Here is an 18,274-nt window from a genome sequence, read left to right on the forward strand (position 1 = left end):
GTTATGACCATTTTTGTATTTATGCAAATGAGGCTTGCAAAAGTCCAAGTGGGCGTGTTTAAAGTAAAAGTCCAACTGGGCGTGTATTATGTGCGTACATCGGGGCGTGTTTACTTCTTTTACTAGCTGGGCGTTCTGACGAGAAGTATCATCCACTTCTCTTCAGAACGCCCAGCTTCTGGCAGTGCAGACACAGCGTGTTCTCGAGAGATCACGCTGTGTCGTCACTCACTTCCTGCCCCAGGTCCTGCATCGTGTCGGCCACATCGGCACCAGAGGCTACAGTTGATTCTGCAGCAGCATCGGTGTTTGCAGGCAAGTCGATGTAGCTACTTACCTGCAAACGCTGATGCTGCTGCAGAATCAACTGTAGCCTCTGGTGCCGACACGATGCAGGACCTGGGGCAGGAAGTGACGTCACAGCGTGATCTCTCGAGAACACGCTGTGTGTCTGCACTGCCAGAAGCTGGGTGTTAACGAACAGAAGTGGATGATACTGATTCGTCAGCATCATACACTCCCATTCCTAACGCCCAGCTAGTAAAAGTAGTAAACACGCCCCGATGTACGCACATAATACACGCCCACTTGGACTTTCTTTTAAACACACCCACTTGGACTTTTGCAAGCCTCATTTGCATAAATACAAAAATGGTCATAACTTGGCCAAAAATGCTTGTTTTTTAAAAATAAAAACCGTTACTGTAATCTACATTGCAGCGCCGATCTGCTGCAATAGCAGATAGGGGTTGCAAAATCTGGTGACAGAGCCTCTTTAAATTGCTTTGTCTCAGGGTGGAGGCAGCTTGCTGCAGCAGAAACCTTCTCCCATTGCTTCTGCTGCAACTCTGGTCCAGTCAAACTAATCACCCCCCTTGAACTTGAAGAGACGGACCCAGAAGGGAAAAAAACTGACTTCTCTGCAAGTTTTCTACAAGATTGTTTCAGGAGCTTACAGACAGACTGCCAGGAAAAAAAATACTTGTTTTCTCAATGATGGTTTTTCTCCTTCATTTTAAGGTTTTGTGTCCATTTAAAGGCAGTAACAAAAGTTATTTTATCCAAGATGTAGGTTCATGTAACATATAAAGCAACTGCTTAAATTACAATTCCCTAATACGCTGTCAATACCAGTGGGGGGGGGGGGTGTTCTGATAACACTTCAGGGCAGCCAAGTGAATTCAAGCACCAGGTTGTCATTAAGGGCCTGGACAATATAAGTGCATGATATAACCTCCACCGAGGTTCTCCTATATACTCTGTGCAGCATCAATAAATGAACCAGCTCCGATCTTCTCACTCCTCAGCAGCAGGTTCCCCATAAAGCAGAGCAGCACATTGGCGAATGGGGACAGAGATTTCATCACAGATTAAATAAAAGTAGGACAATGATCTGAAGGTGTGATAGAACTAGAGGTAGTCACTTTTTAACACTTTCACAGTCCCTATCTCTTACATTATAGTGGTCCTTTAATGTCACATCTAAATGTATGGAAACAGAGAACAACAAGCGCTGGATAAATAGGGAGTCTCCTAATGCCAACTTACTAAGTTTCGGTACAGGCTGTGTATCCCAAAACTGGTATTTACGTTTGCTTGCCTCGTCAAGGTTCTTCGCTGGTCCCTGGCAGGCGGAAAGTAGCTCCATGGCTCTCTGTATATCCTGGAGCTTTTGCATTGGAATAGCGGGGTTCTACAGAGACGACAGTAGTCAAGGATAAAACACAGAGAATGTGCACAAACATGTATTAAAGGGGTTGGTATTAAAGGATAGGTCATCATTATATGATCATGGGGGTCCAACACCCGCACCCCACACTGATCAGCTGCCTCCTGGCTGTCCTTGCCGGAAGTAGGTGGCTCCGGTCACTATATCAGCAGCTCTGCTCCTAATTAAGCAAATAGGAGCAGAGCTAAAATTAACCCAGCACGGCCGCTCTACAGTGTACGGGAGCCATCTGCTTCCAGCACCGACTACTGCATAACTTCCTGTGCCCGGAGGCAGCCAGAGCAGCTGATCGGTGCGGGGCCCAGGTGTCAGACCACCACCGATCATATACGGATGACCTATCCTGTGGATAGGTGATCAGTATGTGAAACCGCCCCATGCCCGGACAACACCTTTAATGATAGTAAACCTACAACATACGATACTAATGTGACACTATAATGCAGCAATTGTGGTGCGGTTCGGGGGTTGCAAGTTCAGTTAGTAGAGGCAGACGCTTCATTTATTTCCGGGGTGTAGTTTGGGGGAAGCGAAATGTTGCTGGGTGCCAAAAAGCCACTGTGCCTTGGCCAGAGTACTTATATACAGGGCTAGGGTAGCAAACTCCATTTTCGCCCTGTTAACAGAACGCCCATCTACGCTGCTGAGCGGACTTTATTTATAAATTTTAATAAAATCGGCACTTTTAGGAAAATTTTGCAAAATTGTTAACCTCCCTATTGATGGCCATAGACATAATGATCATTAAGGGGTTCTCGCATCATAGACTTTTATTAGATTTCTGATCGCAGTCCAACTCCAGTCCACATCCCCAATGTAGAGAGGTGGTCGGACATGGAGATTCACTCTCTAATATATCAAATAGTAGCGAGTGCGCAAATGTTTCCACTTCTCCTATAATAGAGTGGGTTTTTGTGTGCAGCCACCACACCTATAATAAATTTCTGTAAAACACAGATATACTAAAAAAAAACTGATATAAAAATGGGGTTCTATGGGTTTTATATAAATATGGCTTAAAAGGTGATCTATTCTTCATATCCATACAAACCAGCGACACTTACCATGATATCTTCCTCTTCCTTGATCCTGTCCTGTCCCATCTTGCAATAATAGTGAACAAATAAAACAAAAAGGAAAAAAATAATAATTATTCTCTACTTGTCTCAGGAGACATCCCGTTAAGATCAGACTGATCTCTAGTTGTGAGGCAGCTTTCAGCAGCAGCAACCCTCCCCCCTGCCCTGTCTGTAATGGAGAAATAACCTATGTCCACATCCATTTTTTTTTTTTATCTTTATTAAACTTTTTTGCTTGTCCCACTAGGGGACTTCACTATGTGATCCTCCGATCACATTTATAACACACTGCAATACTTTTGTATTGCAGTGTATTAGTGCAACGTACAGGCATCTGCTAGGCCACACCTCTGGCATGGCCTAGCAGGCATAACTAAGGACAGACCTGGAGGACTTTATTATGCTCCCCGGCTGCCATAGAAGACACTGACACCCGGCTTTCTTATCCAAAACCACTCAGATGCGGCGCTCACTATTAAGCACCGCATCTAAGGGGTTAAACGGGTGAGATCAATAGATATCGATCTCACCAGTTAGAGCAAGGATGCCCTCAGCTATCTCTGGTAGCTGAGAGCAGGGAGATTTTACGGCTCCCTGCTCTATTTCTTTATTCCGATGCAATGCCGTAAAAAGGCTATTGCATCGGAATAAAGCCGGTTAGTAGCCGCCATAAAAACACCTATGGGCGGTCACTAACGGGTTAATAAAGCTCTCAGTATTAGGTGGAGAGTGCATGCAGGGGGCAGGCACAGCAGGAAGTCTGTGAGGTGCAGCTTCAGCCAATACCTGCAGAGCAGGACGTGATGTCAGAGAAGGGGGCGTGCTTTTGGTAACACCCCAGCAACATGCAGCAGCAGTTGTTATGGACTGTGCTCCTAAGGACCTTTAGTGTACAAAGAACCTTGGAAACATGTTGCAGCCTGGTAATAAAGGCTTGTGCCTTCACTGACCACCATACCCTGCCTCCACAGGAGATGGCACAACTGCCTGCATAGAATAACGTAAAATACCGTACCCTCCTATACTAGGGCAAATGAGGCAGAATGGGCATAGCATCCTACTGTAATAATAATCTTTATTTATATAGCGCCAACATATTACGCAGCACTTTACAATTTAGAGGGAACATGAAACAAACAATATCAGACATTACATAGTGACAAAGTTCATTTACAATTCAAACATGGAGAGTGAGGACCCTGCTCGCAAGAGCTTACAATCTATGAGGACATAAGGGAGACACAAAGTGTAACAGTGTTTGTTCTGTACAATGGTCCGGCCATTTTTTATACACATGGGGTGGTAACATAAAGCTGCATGAGCCGGTCACCAGCCACTATCCGTGTATGACGGACATGAAGAGAAGGAGTGTGAGGGAATCTTATTCTGATGACTTATCTATAAGGAGGCCATGGAAAGGAGTCAGATTAGGGGATGTTATAGGCCTGTCTAAATAGATGTGTTTTCAGGGCACGTTTAAGACTGTGGATATTGGGAATTGATCGGATTGTCTGGGGTAGCGCATTCCAGAGGACGGGTGCAGCACGAGAGAAAACCTGGAGACGGGAGTGGGAGGTTCGGATTATGGAGGATTTTAATCTAAGGTCATTGGCAGAACGTAGAGCCCGAGTAGGGTGGTAGACAGAGATGAGGGAGGAGATGTAAGGAGGTGCAGCACTGTGGAGAGCCTTGTGGGTGAGAGTAATAAGTTTGAAGTTTAATCTGAAGGGGATGGGCAACCAGTGCAGTGACTGGCACAGATTAGAGGCGTTGGTGTAGCGGTTGGTCATAAAGATGAGCCTGGCTGCTGCATTGAGGATAGATTGGAGAGGGGAGAGTTTAGTGAGGGGAAGACCGACTAGTAATGAGTTACAGTAGTCAAGACGAGAGTGAATCAGAGCAACAATGAGAGTTTTGGCGGTTTCCTCCGTAAGAAAAGAGCGGATTCTGGAGATGTTTTTGAGGTGAAAATGACAGGAGCGTGAAAGTGATTGTATGTGAGGAGTAAAGGAAAGATCGGAGTCAAAAATAACTGTAGTCCGAGCAAGCCGTTGTGTTGTTGCCAGACTATACGTATGAAGGCAGACTATAATGGCGGACACAGCCAATACGGTCGTTCAAGAATGTCCACACAATGTACAGTAAATACATATAATACATCACTGCCAAAAAATATGGGAAAAAATATGAAAAACACACTACCCATTAATGCACCTAACTAAAAAAAAAAAAGCCTAAATGTACGATCCACTCCAGAGTAGATGGAGGACGGCACAGTGCGGGCCGGTGCTCTCTATACAAATAAATTGTTTACTTAACTTGTCCCCCGTGTAAAGCAGCTGCTGCTCGAAACCAATGGAAATAAATAATTCAGAGCAAAAAGGTGCACAACGCATTACGTCTTTTCTTTACAACATATCACACACACTACAGCGCGGCTTTTAAAAGCAACATTATTTTTACAGTCACTACAAGGGGTAGGTGTAAAAAAAAAAAAAGTGATAAAAACCATATTGGTACCCGATGAAACATATTAGTCAATGGTACGACAGTTCCGGCACGACACCGTGACTTCTCTTACAATGCCTTCACTAGGCCACAACTTTATCATAAAAGACAATTTGCCTTCTAAACTATCGCAATGGTGCCGGTTTTCCACTGAAAGGTAATGCGTTGTATAATGCATCATGACGTTGCCATGTGTATGGTGATCGATCAACTTTGAAATGATGGGCATCAATATGCCCTCTCCTCCTTTAGACAGGCATATGGTTTAGGGTAATGCTGCATGGCAGGTAATAGTCCTGCTGTGACTGCTGGGAGTACCGGTGAGCTGGTGGACTGTTGTGATTGGGAGGAGTCACTAGTGGATGAGAGGAAGCCTGCTGTGACTAACAGGGAGCTCTACAAGTGACATGCAAGTCCAGGCTTCTGCTTTCCCAGTTCCCATTATCCACTGGGGGCAGGGTAGTAGATACGTCCAATATCTGGATTGTTGGTGGTACCGGCAGCTGATGATTAGACATTTATGACATGTCATAATAACATTCACATTAAGGTCTTGTTCACACAGTACAGATTTGATGCAGATTTTGCATGTATTTTTGTTAAAAGTTAAAACCGGGAATGAAACCTAAACAGAATATATAAAAGCCTTAAAGGGTCTCCTCTGCAGGATCCACTTCAGGTTTTAGCTTAAAAAATGCAGGTAAAATCCACATCAAATCTGCAGTGGGTGAACAAGGCCTAAAAGATGCCCACCCAGACGAAACTCGGTCAAACTTGCAGATTTCGGTGGGATCAGCTGCATAAGGGCCTTACAACTTTACAGATGATGGGGAATGAAGGATCAGACATTTTGGACATAGGCTATGCTGTTTTTGTAACTTCCTTTCCCTTCTATGGGAGTTCCAGAAACAAGCGTAGTAGATGCGCTCTGCAGTTTCCAGAAAACTCGGCCACCTCATAAAACAGTGTCCGGAGCCAAGCGCCAGACAGGATAAACTTAGACCAGGCAGTCTGAACATGTGCCAAATTTAGAAGTGGCACAAAATGTATGATAAATTTTGCGTCTAGCTAGACACTTTTCTTTATACCAACCCTTGGTTGGCTATGTTTTTGTTTGGCACATTTTTTACCCACGCCCATTATCCGCTAAGACACGCCCCTTTCCTAGACCCTTTTAAAAAGTGTCCTGTGAGGCGCAAACGTCTTTTCTTCATTTAGTCTAAAATGAAATGTGCCCAAGTTTGGCACATTTTTGGCCACATAGTCGACGCAGACAGTAGTTAATCTGCCCGTTGTACTGTACCTGCCAATGACACGTCTTCTCCTGGAGTGAACAGCACAGCTACTTACCTTTGTGGGCTGCTGGGTCCTAATTTCTTGAGAATCGGATGCAGAGTCTGACTTGGTGCCCCCAGAATTTGGCTTTTCCTTTTTCCGCTTTTGTTTCTTCTTTTTCTTTTTAGCTCCAAGATCCCCAGATGGACTTCTGTTTGAGGAATATTATAAGGGGAACTTTATTACTGTATTATAAGAAATCTTCTTAGCGTCACATGTGCAGTCAGAAATATCAAAGGGGTTTTCCCACGAGGGACATTTATGACATATCCACAGGATATGCCATAAATGTCAACTAGATGCAGGTCTCACCTCTGGGACCCGCACCTATCTCCAGAATGGGGCCCCCTAAACCCCGCCCAAACCTTTCTCAGCTCACACGGACTCCCGGACACTTCCTGATTATATGGTAAGGAATTACGAAACATCGTAGCTTGCTGAGCTATGCGGTTTCCGTAAGTCCCATGGTTACGGAAACAGTGTAGCTTGCGTACTACACTGCTTCCATAACTGCTATTTCCTTCTATTGGAGTTATGGAAACAGCGTAGCTCATTCCCGACCATATAACCAGGAAGTGGCCGGGAGGCAGCGGGAGTCGAGAAAGGTAGAAGGGGGTTTAGAGGGCCCGTTCTGGAGATATGTGCGGGTCCTAGAGGTGGGACCCGCATCTGACATTTATGGCATATCCTGTGGATATGCCATAAGTGTCCCTGATGGGCTTGTTAAAGGCCTTCAGAATATTTATCTAGCATACATATATATTAAGAGGTGGTAGTACGATAAATTTCAATAGCAAATTCAACTACTGTTAGAAATGTACATTGGGCAGGGCTGCACAAACCCTGGGGCACTTACATTTTTCTCCTACCCTCCTCCATTATTTAGATATCGGTGCCGTTATATTTGGAGCCCGATATTTAAATAACTCCATGAAGTGTCAATGGGGCGTGTAACATCGCTTTGACACTGTCCAATCAGCTACGGACAGTGCCACAGCAAGAGCTGGATAGAGGGGAGCGTGTGCGCGCGGATGCGCAGATCGGAGCTGTGTGCGCACACACTCACTTACTCTTCAGCTCTCCGCAGACAAGGACAAGACTGTGCGATCCCTCGCGAGAGACCACACAGTTTTGTCCTTGTCTGCCGAGAGCTGAAGAGTGAGAGCGTGCGTGCGCACAGCTCCAAACTGTGTGTGCGCGCTCTCCTCTCTCCAGCTCTTGCTGTGGCACTGTCCGTAGCTGATTGGGCAGTGTCACAGCGAGGTTACATGCCCCCTTGCCATTACATGCCCATTGAAACTTCCGGTGGTTATTTAAATATCGGCACTAAATATAATGGCACCAATATCTAAATAACGGAGGAGGGTAGGAGAAAAATGTAAATTGCCCTAGGGTTTGTGCAGCCCTGCCCATTACATGCTGCACATGTATGGGCAGATGAAAGCTTGGGGAACACGAATTTACTGTATACAGAAAAACCAAAGATAGTCCTGATACCTTCCCTACAGTCCTGACTCCTGTCCCTATAGAGTAAAGCGTCTACGGGACTACTGACTGGCCCTTTGGAGTTTTTTTTTATTGGACCCAATTACACTAGCTGCCCTTTTTGATAGAGCAGCCTATACAAATCTATCAGGAGACTGTACTTGTGCAAATACCTGGTATAAAAAAGTTCAAAAACATTATGTATGAATATAATCACATGCCTCGAATGAAAAAATGTGCCCCTTCTCCTACCACCAAACTTACATTACTCGATTCTGCTATGTCACAGAAGAACTGGCTGATCGCCATCAAACATATTGCCGTATGAGGCACCAGCATGGGATATTTAGGTGTAGCATCCAACGTCGACCAGTAACGTCACTGTCCATATATGGAGAGTGATTTCAAGGGCTTCCCCGGCCTCAGCCCTTAAAGATTTTGGAACCCCTATCTCCTATTGCAGCAGATCGGCGCTGCAATGAAGATAAGAGAAACGTTTTGGTTTTTTTTTAAAACGAGCATTTTTGGCCAAGTTATGACCATTTTTATATTTATGCAAATGAGGCTTTCTAAAGTACAACTGGGCGTGTTTAACCCCTTCCCTCTTTGGCCACTTTTGACCTTACTGACAGAGCCTCATTTTTCAAATCTGACATGTGTCACTTTATGTGGTAATAACTCCGGAATGCTTTTACCTATCCAAGCGATTCTGAGATTGTTTTCTCGTGACACATTGGACTTTATGTTACTGGCAAAATTTGCCCGATACATTCAGTATTTATTGTGAAAAACACCAAAATTTAGCGAAAAATTGCAAAAATTAACATTTTTCTCAATTTAAATGCATCTGCTTGTAAGACAGGCAGTTATACCACACAAAATTGTTGCTAATTAACATCCCCCATATGTCTACTTTAGATTGGCATCGTTTTTTGATCATCATTTTATTTTTCTAGGACGTTACAAGGCTTAGAACTTTAGCAGCAATTTCTCACATTTTCAAGAAAATTTCAAAATGCTATTTTTACAGGGGCCAGTTCAGTTGTGAAGTGGCTTTGAGGTCCTTAGATATTAGAAACCGCCAATAAGTCACCCCATTTTAAAAACTGCACCCCTCAAAGTATTCAAAACAGCATTTAGAAAGTTTCTTAACCCTTTAGACATTGCGCAGGAATTAAGGCAAAGTAGAGGTGAAATTTACAAAGTTCATTATTTTTTTCCAGAAATTCATTTTGAATCCATTTTTTTTGTACCACAGAAGGTTTTACCCAAGAAATGCAACTCAATATTTATTGCCCAGGTTCTGCAGTTTTAGGAAATATCCCACATGTGGCCGTAGCGTGCTACTGGACTGAAGCACCGGCCTCAGAAGCAAAGGAGCACCTAGTGGATTTTGGGCCTCCTTTTTATTAGAATATATTTTAGGCACCATGTCAGCTTTGAACAGGTCTAGTGGAACTAAAACAGTGGAAACCCCCCAAAAGTGACCCCATTTGGGAAACTACACCCCTCGAAGAATTTATCTAGGGGTGTAGCAAGCATTTTGACCGGCCAGTTTTTTTGCAAAAATTTTTGGAACTAGGCCATGAAAATGAAAATCTACATTTTTTCAAATAAAATGTAGGTTTAGCTAATTTTTTTTCATTTCCACGAGGACTAAAGGAGAAAAAGCACCACAACATTTGTAGAGCAATTTCTCCCGAGTAAAACAATACCCCACATGTGGTAATAAACAGTTGTTTGGACACACGGCAGGGCTTAGAAGGGAAAGAGCGCCATTTGGCTCTTGGAGCTCAAATTTAGCAGGAATGGTTTGTGGAGGCCATGTCGCATTTGCAAAGCCCCTGAGGTGACAAAACAGTGGAAACCCCCAACAAGTGACCCCATTTTGGAAACTATACCCTTTGAGGAAATTATCTAGGGTATAGTGAGCATTTTGACCCCACAGGTTTTTTGCAGAAATTTTTGCAAGTAGGCTGTGAAAATGAAAATCTACATTTTTTCAAATAAAATGTAGGTTTAGCTAATTTTTTTTCATTTCCACAAGGACTAAAGGAGAAAAAGCACCATAAAATTTGTAAAGAAATTTCTCCCGAGTAAAACAATACCCCACATGTGGTAATAAACGGCTGTTTGGACACACGGCGAGGCTGAGAAGGGAAAGTGCGCCATTTGGCTTTTGGAACTCAAATTTAGCAGGAATGGTTTGCGGAGGCCATGTCACATTTACAAAGCCCCTGAGGGGACAAAACAGTGGAAACCCCCAACAAGTGACCCCATTTTGGAAACTACACCCCATGAGGGAATTATCTAGGGGTAGAGTGAGCAGTTTTACCCCACAGGTTTTTTACAGAACTTATTGTAACTAGGCCGTAAAAATGAAAATCTACATTTTTTCAAAGAAAATGTAGGTTTAGGTATTTTTTTTTCATTTCCACAAGGACTGAAGGAGAAAAAGCACCACAACATTTGTAAAGCAACTTCTCCCGAGTAAAATAATACCCCACATGTGGTCACAAACATCTGTTTGGACACACGGTAGGGCTCAGAATGGAAGGAGCACCATTTGGATTTTGGAATGGTTTCTGGGTGTCATGTCATATTTGCTGAGCCCCTGTAGTACTAGTACAGTGGAAACACCCCAAAAGTGACACCATTTGGGAAACTGCACCCCCTGAGGAATCATCTAGGGGTATAGTGAAAATTTTGATCCCAAAGGTTTTTTGCTGAATTAATTAGAATTAAGCCATGAAAATGAAAAAAATTTTTTTTTTCCAACAAGATGTCGTTTTAGATACACATTTTTCATTTTTACAAGGAATAGAGAAGAAAAAGCACCCCAACATTTGTAAAGTAATTTCTCCCGAGTACGGTAACACCCCATATGTGGTTATAATCGACTGTTTACATATATGGGAGCATTCAGAAGAAAAGGAGCGGTATTTATCTTTTGGAGCGTAGATTTTGCTGGAATGGTTTGCGGACGCCATGTTGCATTTGCAAAACCCCTGATGTACCAAACAAAAGTGACCCCGTTTTAGAAACTACACCCCTAAAGGCATTTATCAAGGGGTGTAGTGACAATTTAGACTCCACAGGTGTTTTTCAGAAATGAATACGCAGTGGATGGTGCAAAGTGAAAATTGCAATTTCTCCACTGATCTGCCCATTCACCGCTCAAGATGTTGTGCCCCTAGAGAATCTTACCCTATAAATTGTTAAGCGGGTTCTCCCGGGCATGGTAATGCCTTACTTGTGGCCATAAATTGCTGTTTGGGCACACTGTAGGGCTAAGAAGGAAAAGACTGCCATTTTGAGCATGGATTTTGCTTGGTAATAGTTCTGTTTGGGGTTTTGCTGGTATTTCAGCTTATAATGTGGTGGCATATGTAATCTGTGCGGAGTATATCAGGGCATAATAAGAGGGTATAATAATGGGGTAAATAATACAATTATTCATAGGTGTGTGTTACGATGTGAAGCGATCCGTTATGCGCAGGCCGGTGTCACACTGATAAACGGTTTTCTTTCTTATCCCCCTTTTGTAACGCTCTGCACCTTTTGGGGACTTTTTCTCCTTCGTAGTTTGGGAAATATTACTGGGAAAGTTTTGCGCTGGTATAATACGGGCGCCCTCGCTTCCAGCGGATGCGCTATGTCCCTGCCCTTTCCTAGTTCCTAAATACTAGGGCCCTGAAACTGAAGGAAGGTTCCCCTCCGGCCTGCGCATTGAGATGTTTTTTCATCACCGCATTACTAGTGCCATAACTTTTTTATTTTTCAGTTGATTGAGCGGTGTGCGGGCTTGTTTTTTGCGAGACGGGCTGTAGATTTTATTGGTACCATTTTAGAACACATACGACTTTTTGATCACTTTTTATTTCATTTTTTGGTAAAGGAAATTACCAAAAACAAGCAATTCAGGAATAGTTTTTTATTGGTTTTTTTTCGGCATCCACAGTGCGCCCTAAATTACATGTTCGCTTTATTCTGCGGGTCGATACGATTACGGCGATACCAAATTTATATAGTTTTTTTTATGTATTGCGGCTTTTGCACAATAAAATCACTTTTTTTATAAAATCATTTGTTTTCTCTGTCGACATATTCTAAGACCCATAACTTTATTATTTTTGCGTGCACAAAGCGGTGTCAGGGATTATTTTTTGCGGCACGGATTGGCGTTTTTTATTAGTACTATTTTGGAGTAAATGTGACTTTTTGATCACTTTTTATAGCATTTTTTGGAAGGAGATGTGACCTAAAAACAAAGATTCTGGCGCTGTTTTTCATGTTTTTTTTTTACCGCGTTCACCGTGCGGGATAAATTACATAATAGTTTTGTAGTTTGGGTCGTTACGGACGCGGCGATACCAATTATGTATAGGTTTTTTTATTTTTACGGTTTTTCCCATAATAAAATACTTACTATGGGAAAAAAGTCAGTTTAGCTTTATTTTTATTTGAAATGTGTGTGTTTTTATTGTTTTACCACATTTTTATTTACTTTTTTTTACTTTTTTTACTTGTCCCACTAGGGGACATGAGGGCCTGATGCCCCGATCGCTACTCTAATACACTGCACTACATACGTAGTGCAGTGTATTAGCGCTGTCAGTTATTCACTGACAGCAAGCCTATGAGGACACGCCGAAGGCGGGTCCTCATCGGCTCCCGTACAAGGCAGACTCGGACGCCATTTTCTGGCGTCCGATTGCCACAGCAACCCAGCGATTGCATCACTGGGTTGCCGATCGGGTGAAAACCTATCAGATGCTGCGCTCTATTGAGCGCAGCATCTGAGGGGTTAATCTGCCGGATCGGAGAGTAGCTCCGGTCCTGGCAGTTACAGGAGGGTGCCAGCTGTATAATACAGCTGTCACCCCGCAGTGATAGTGCCGGCTCTGCTTCTGAGCCCGCACCATCACTGCGCCGTATATATACGGCGCTTTGCGGGAACCACCTCCCGACAGCGCCGTATATATACGGCGTATGTCGGGAAGGGGTTAAAGTAAAAGTACAACTGGGCGTGTATTGTGTATGTACATCTGGGCGTTTTTACTTCTTTTACTAGCTGGGCGTTGTGAATAGAAGTGTATGATGCTGACGAATCAGCATCATCCACTTCTCTTCGTTAACACCCAGCTTCTGGCAGTGCAGACGCACAGCGTGTTCTCGAGAGATCACGCTGTGACGTCACTCACTTCCTCCCCAGGTCCTGCATCGTGTCGGACGAACGAGGACACATCGGCACCAGAGGCTACATTTGATTCTGCAGCAGCATCGGCGTTTGCAGGTAAGTCGATGTAGCTACTTACCTGCAAACGCCGATGCTGCTGCAGAATCAAATGTAGCCTCTGGTGCCGATGTGGCCGACACGATGCAGGACCTGGGGCAGGAAGTGAGTGACGTCACAGCGTGATCTCTGGAGAACACGCTGTGTGTCTGTGCACTGCCAGAAGCTGGGTGTTAACGAAGAGAAGTGGATGATGCTGATTCGTCAGCATCATACACTCCCATTCACAACGCCCAGCTAGTAAAAGAAGTAAACATGCCCAGATGTACACACACAATACACGCCCACTTGTACTTTAGAAAGCCTCATTTGCATAAATATAAAAATGGTCATAACTTGGCCAAAAATGCTCGTTTAAAAAAAAACAAAAAACGTTACTGTAATCTACATAGCAGCGCCGATCTGGTGCAATAGCAGATAGGGGCTGCAAAATCTGGTGACAGAGCCTCTTTAAATTGCTCTGTGCCCGGAGAGTCCTCTGTACTAATGCTGAAGCAGGGAGCTGACGGTTCTCTGCGTCCTGGGGATGCAGATACAGTTGACACCGGGAGTCCGGGACAGTGCCCGAAATCCGGGACTGTCCCTCTGAATCCGAGACAGTTAGGAGGTATGATGCATCTAATATAACCATTGAATATATCGAGCCGTCTAGATACACAGTCAGTGCTCTGTTACGTGACAACGTAGAAGTAACATTGGCATTTGGCAATATGAAAGTCATGACCAATAAATTACCACCAGATACCACAACGTTCAGTGTCTTGGATTTTAAGCAGACATTCAAGTGTGTATGAAGTACCATAGTTTGCAACGCTATGATAACTCATCTTCAGTTTAACCCCTTAATGACCAGGCCTGAAATGGCCTCATTGACCAGCTCCATTTTTTTCCTTTTCAGCAGCCATTTTTATTTTTTTTCACTGACGTGGCAGTATAAGGCTTTGTTTTATGCGGGAGAAATTGTATTTTTTTTACAGCGCAGTTTTGGGGTACATAAAAGTTAAGGTGTAATTTATATAAATCTGATTTATACAAGTGAATATTTTGTTCCGGTTTTACGCTAAACCTGGAAGATGAATTCTTTAGGTTATTATGGTCGTGTGGATACTTTATATGTGTAGGTTTTTGCTTTTTTATCTATGGTATTCACAATAAAATATATGACTAAATATTCACTTTTTTCAATTTTCTTTTTGCGGACTTTTTTTTTTTTTTTTATAATCCCATAAAACGATTACTATTTTACAACTTTTTTTTTTTATACCTATAATGTATAATAATACCCCTGTACTCTAATACATTATCTTCTGTGTCACTATTACTGTACAGTCAGCCCTGTGGTCCTTTCTTGGTCCCAGGGTTGACTGGAGAGGATTCCCTCAGTCTCTGATCACATCCCCAGGAAACCTGGTGATGCGATCGAAAGGGGGAGTCCCCTTTAAAAGCTATGTAAACCTTTGAAAGACAATTTTTACAAAATAAAAAAAAGTCAGTGTAATTAGTGCAAGTTTCTAAATAGTTTTTATTAAAAATTAGTTTTACTTTTTGAGATACAGCTGCTCTGTATTCTCTATACAGAGCAGCTGTATCTTTTGGTAAATCCTGCTTCCTGATTTGCTAAATCTGCAGGACTGACCGGTTGAGTGTCAGCAGGTCCTGCATGTTTCTGACACACAGGATCCACCTGTAATCTATAAGATCTAAGTTCATAACTTAGATGTGATAGATTACAGATGGATCCTGTGTGTCAGAGACACGCAGGACCTGCTGACACTCAACCGGTCAGGTCCGTGGGACTGACTGAATCAGGTCATATCGAAATATACCAAGCAGCTGTATCTCAAAAAGTAAAACTAATTATTAATAAAAAACTATTTAGAAAGTTGTGCTAATCACACTGACTGACTTATTTAAAAAAAAATAAAATAATAAATTGCCCTTCAAAAGGTGTACATAACTTTTCATGCTGCGGTCACGGATCGAGGTAATCAAAATGTTAAACAGCTGGGATCGGAGGTTCCCACGATACCGGCTGTACTCAAGAGGCTTCTCTAAGAACAGGATCGGTTAGCTACAGCTCTTAAGCACGACAGTGAATGACGGACATTTTTGTAACGGCCGTCACACGGCCGTTTTCAGAAAAATAGAGTTCTATAGGTGTTTTGACGGCCCCACGGCTCCCATAGCAGTCAAAGTATCAGTTTTTACCGGCAGGTTTCCGGTTTTCCGACGGAATCAATAGCGGAGTCGACTACGCTATTGATTCCGTCGGAAAACCGGAAACCTGCCGGAATGGTGACGAACGGAAACCATTAGCGAGGTTTCCGTCACCATTGAGATCAATTGTGATTGAAACGAAAGCTGTGGTTTCACTTTCACTTTCCATTGCGGGGTTCACCCGACGGAAACCTCCGACGGAACCTCAGAACGGAAAGCGAACGGTGATGTGAACGAGCCCTTAGAGAATGAGCGCTCACTGGAGCACTCATAAGCCTTTTCCACAGCAACGCCAAAAAGACATCGATCTAGTCTCGGGACCAACATGCCCGCAGTCAAAAGACAGAAGGCAGTCATTAAAGGGGTTGTCTCATCACACAATCAACTAATCTGAGCGATCAGTTGATCATCACGGGACAGCTCCAATCACCTAAGCAAATATCTTATTCTTTAGTAGAAAATTACTTAATTTTTCCAAGTAGCGGCCACCACAGGGGAAATGTAGTATTACATGCAGCCATTCAAATAAATGGACTTTCATGGTCGGCTAGAGCCTGTTCTGTCCCTCCTCTATGATATCCATATGCCCCAGTAGGACAACCCCTTTAAAGGGCCACTTGTTTGATTGAAAACTGCGAGGTCCTGGGAGTATCACTGTTTTTTCTGTATGAATACGCAGGGGGAAAAGTTTTTTTTGTCGTGATCCATTAAATGCTCTGTGCTCAACTAATTGAGTACTAGACATTTTCTACATTGGGCCTCTTGTTCCCAATCAAAATGACTGAGGTCCATACAAATGAAACTGCTCCAATGCGGATGTCCTGTTGTCAGGGGTTGTTATTTCATGTTAGATTAATATCCCAAAGATGCAGACGATAAATTATTGTGATTATATTAGGAGCAAATTAGTGGAATCTCCATTCATGTACTCCCAGACCAAGCTAGTGGTGTGTATATAGAAGATACATCGCTGACATACGTCATTGGGGCAACAGCGGCGATGTGAGGAAGGCCTTAATCAGACGAGCGTGTCCGTTATGCGCCTGCAAAAAAACAGAGCGTATTTCATGCATTTCAGCTCCGTGTGCCATCCGTTTTTCTCGTCCATGTTTCTGCACTTCCGTTTTTTCCACTCAATTTCTTTAGCAAACGATGTGCGAAAAACGGACAGCACACGGATGACGTCCATGTTTTTCATACACCCTTCCCAGTTCCGAATTTTTAACAGCGACCTGGGATCACACAAACTCAGACTGCTGGTCCCGCTCAATTTGAGGTGACAGTAATGTCGATTGACTCTCAGTTCAGAATGAATAACAACCCTGTGCGAGAAATACTGGTACTCCTAGTGGTCGTAAGCCAAGAACTTACATAACAGTCCATTTTTGTATTGTAAACCAGAATATTTAATTACATTGTATGAGAAAAAACAAGAAAAAACAGCGCCACTCAATTCCATGGGTTGTGTCTGGTATTGCAACTCAATTGAATGGGGCTGAGCTGAAATACCAGACACAGCCCATAGACAAGAAAAGGGGTCCTCCGATGATAAGCTGATGACAGGATGTCGCACTGCTGGGACCCTAAGATCAGCTGTAAACGGCAGAGGAACCTGGTAGCAAGTGTTCAATCCCCTGCAGCGCTACCACAGGGCAAATAAGGTATTACACGGCTCCCAATGAAATGGGCTGTCCATATAAAGCTGGGCCCTCCCGTAGATTTTTATAGCGCTGTCGGGGCACCGGATGCCTAGTTGCACAGCCTTCTTTGAGGACGATACGACTCTTCGTCATGTGATCAACCCCGCCGTACTCTATGTAATCGATGTACTACTGCTTGTACATACAGTACAGCGGGGCCGGTCACATGACGAAGAGTCATATCGTCATCAAAGAAGACTGTGCCACTAGACCTCCGGTCCCCCGACAGCGCTATAAAATCTATGAAAATCTCAGAATCAGCGCGACGGGGGGATCGGAATGTATATTACTGAGTGTTTTCACATTACTACACTGCTTATCATTTTTGGTCCCCACATAACCTCTTTAATCACATGAATTAATATGATCTCCACATAAAAAAATAAAAATTATATATATATACACACACACACACATATATATATATATACACACACACACACACACACACACACACACACACCTCTGTAATATGTGAAGCTTCATCGCTCTTTATAATAGTTTGTGGTACGAGAGCAATGATAACGGCAGGGGCTCAGCAGCAGGCAGTGGAAGGCGATGTATAATAGGCACAGTGTTGTCGGTGACATATGCCAGCCCGCTAAGCGAGCACTTGATGATTTACTAATTGACTCTAAGGAGTCTCCATAATCCACATCCCAACAGTCAGCGCTCAGAGGATTCAGCAAGAAACAATAATTGTCGGAATGAGACCATGAGAATGTCTGCAAAACTCTGGTGAAAGAGGCAAACATCCGAAGACGTCACTGCAGCGACACGCAGGCCAGAGCGCACAGCAACGGGCAAATTATAGGAAGGTCCATATAGGAGCGGATTCTTACAGCTTGATCACATGATCTCGCTGCTTCAATATTTAAAGGGGCTGTGAATACAAAAATCCCGTTTATGTCATGTGTATAGAGAA

At 43.4% G+C, this 18,274-nt stretch overlaps 1 protein-coding gene across 2 annotated transcripts in view; it reads right to left on the reverse strand.

Annotated features, from left to right (window-relative positions):
- The window catches only part of NMT2 (N-myristoyltransferase 2), a 49,100-nt gene that overhangs the window by 14,200 nt on the left and 16,626 nt on the right, over nt 1–18,274 (reverse strand). For both annotated transcript variants that reach the window (XM_075827655.1, XM_075827654.1), the window contains exons 2-4: nt 6,667–6,802; nt 2,794–2,832; nt 1,549–1,693 (exon numbers count right to left, since the gene is read on the reverse strand). In XM_075827655.1, the coding sequence (XP_075683770.1) occupies nt 1,549–1,693; nt 2,794–2,832; nt 6,667–6,802 (320 nt within the window). The remainder of the gene's footprint in view (nt 1–1,548; nt 1,694–2,793; nt 2,833–6,666; nt 6,803–18,274) is intronic.

This window comes from Rhinoderma darwinii, chromosome 5 (assembly GCF_050947455.1).
Source record: "Rhinoderma darwinii isolate aRhiDar2 chromosome 5, aRhiDar2.hap1, whole genome shotgun sequence".
In the NCBI taxonomy this organism is placed as follows: domain Eukaryota; kingdom Metazoa; phylum Chordata; class Amphibia; order Anura; family Rhinodermatidae; genus Rhinoderma; species Rhinoderma darwinii.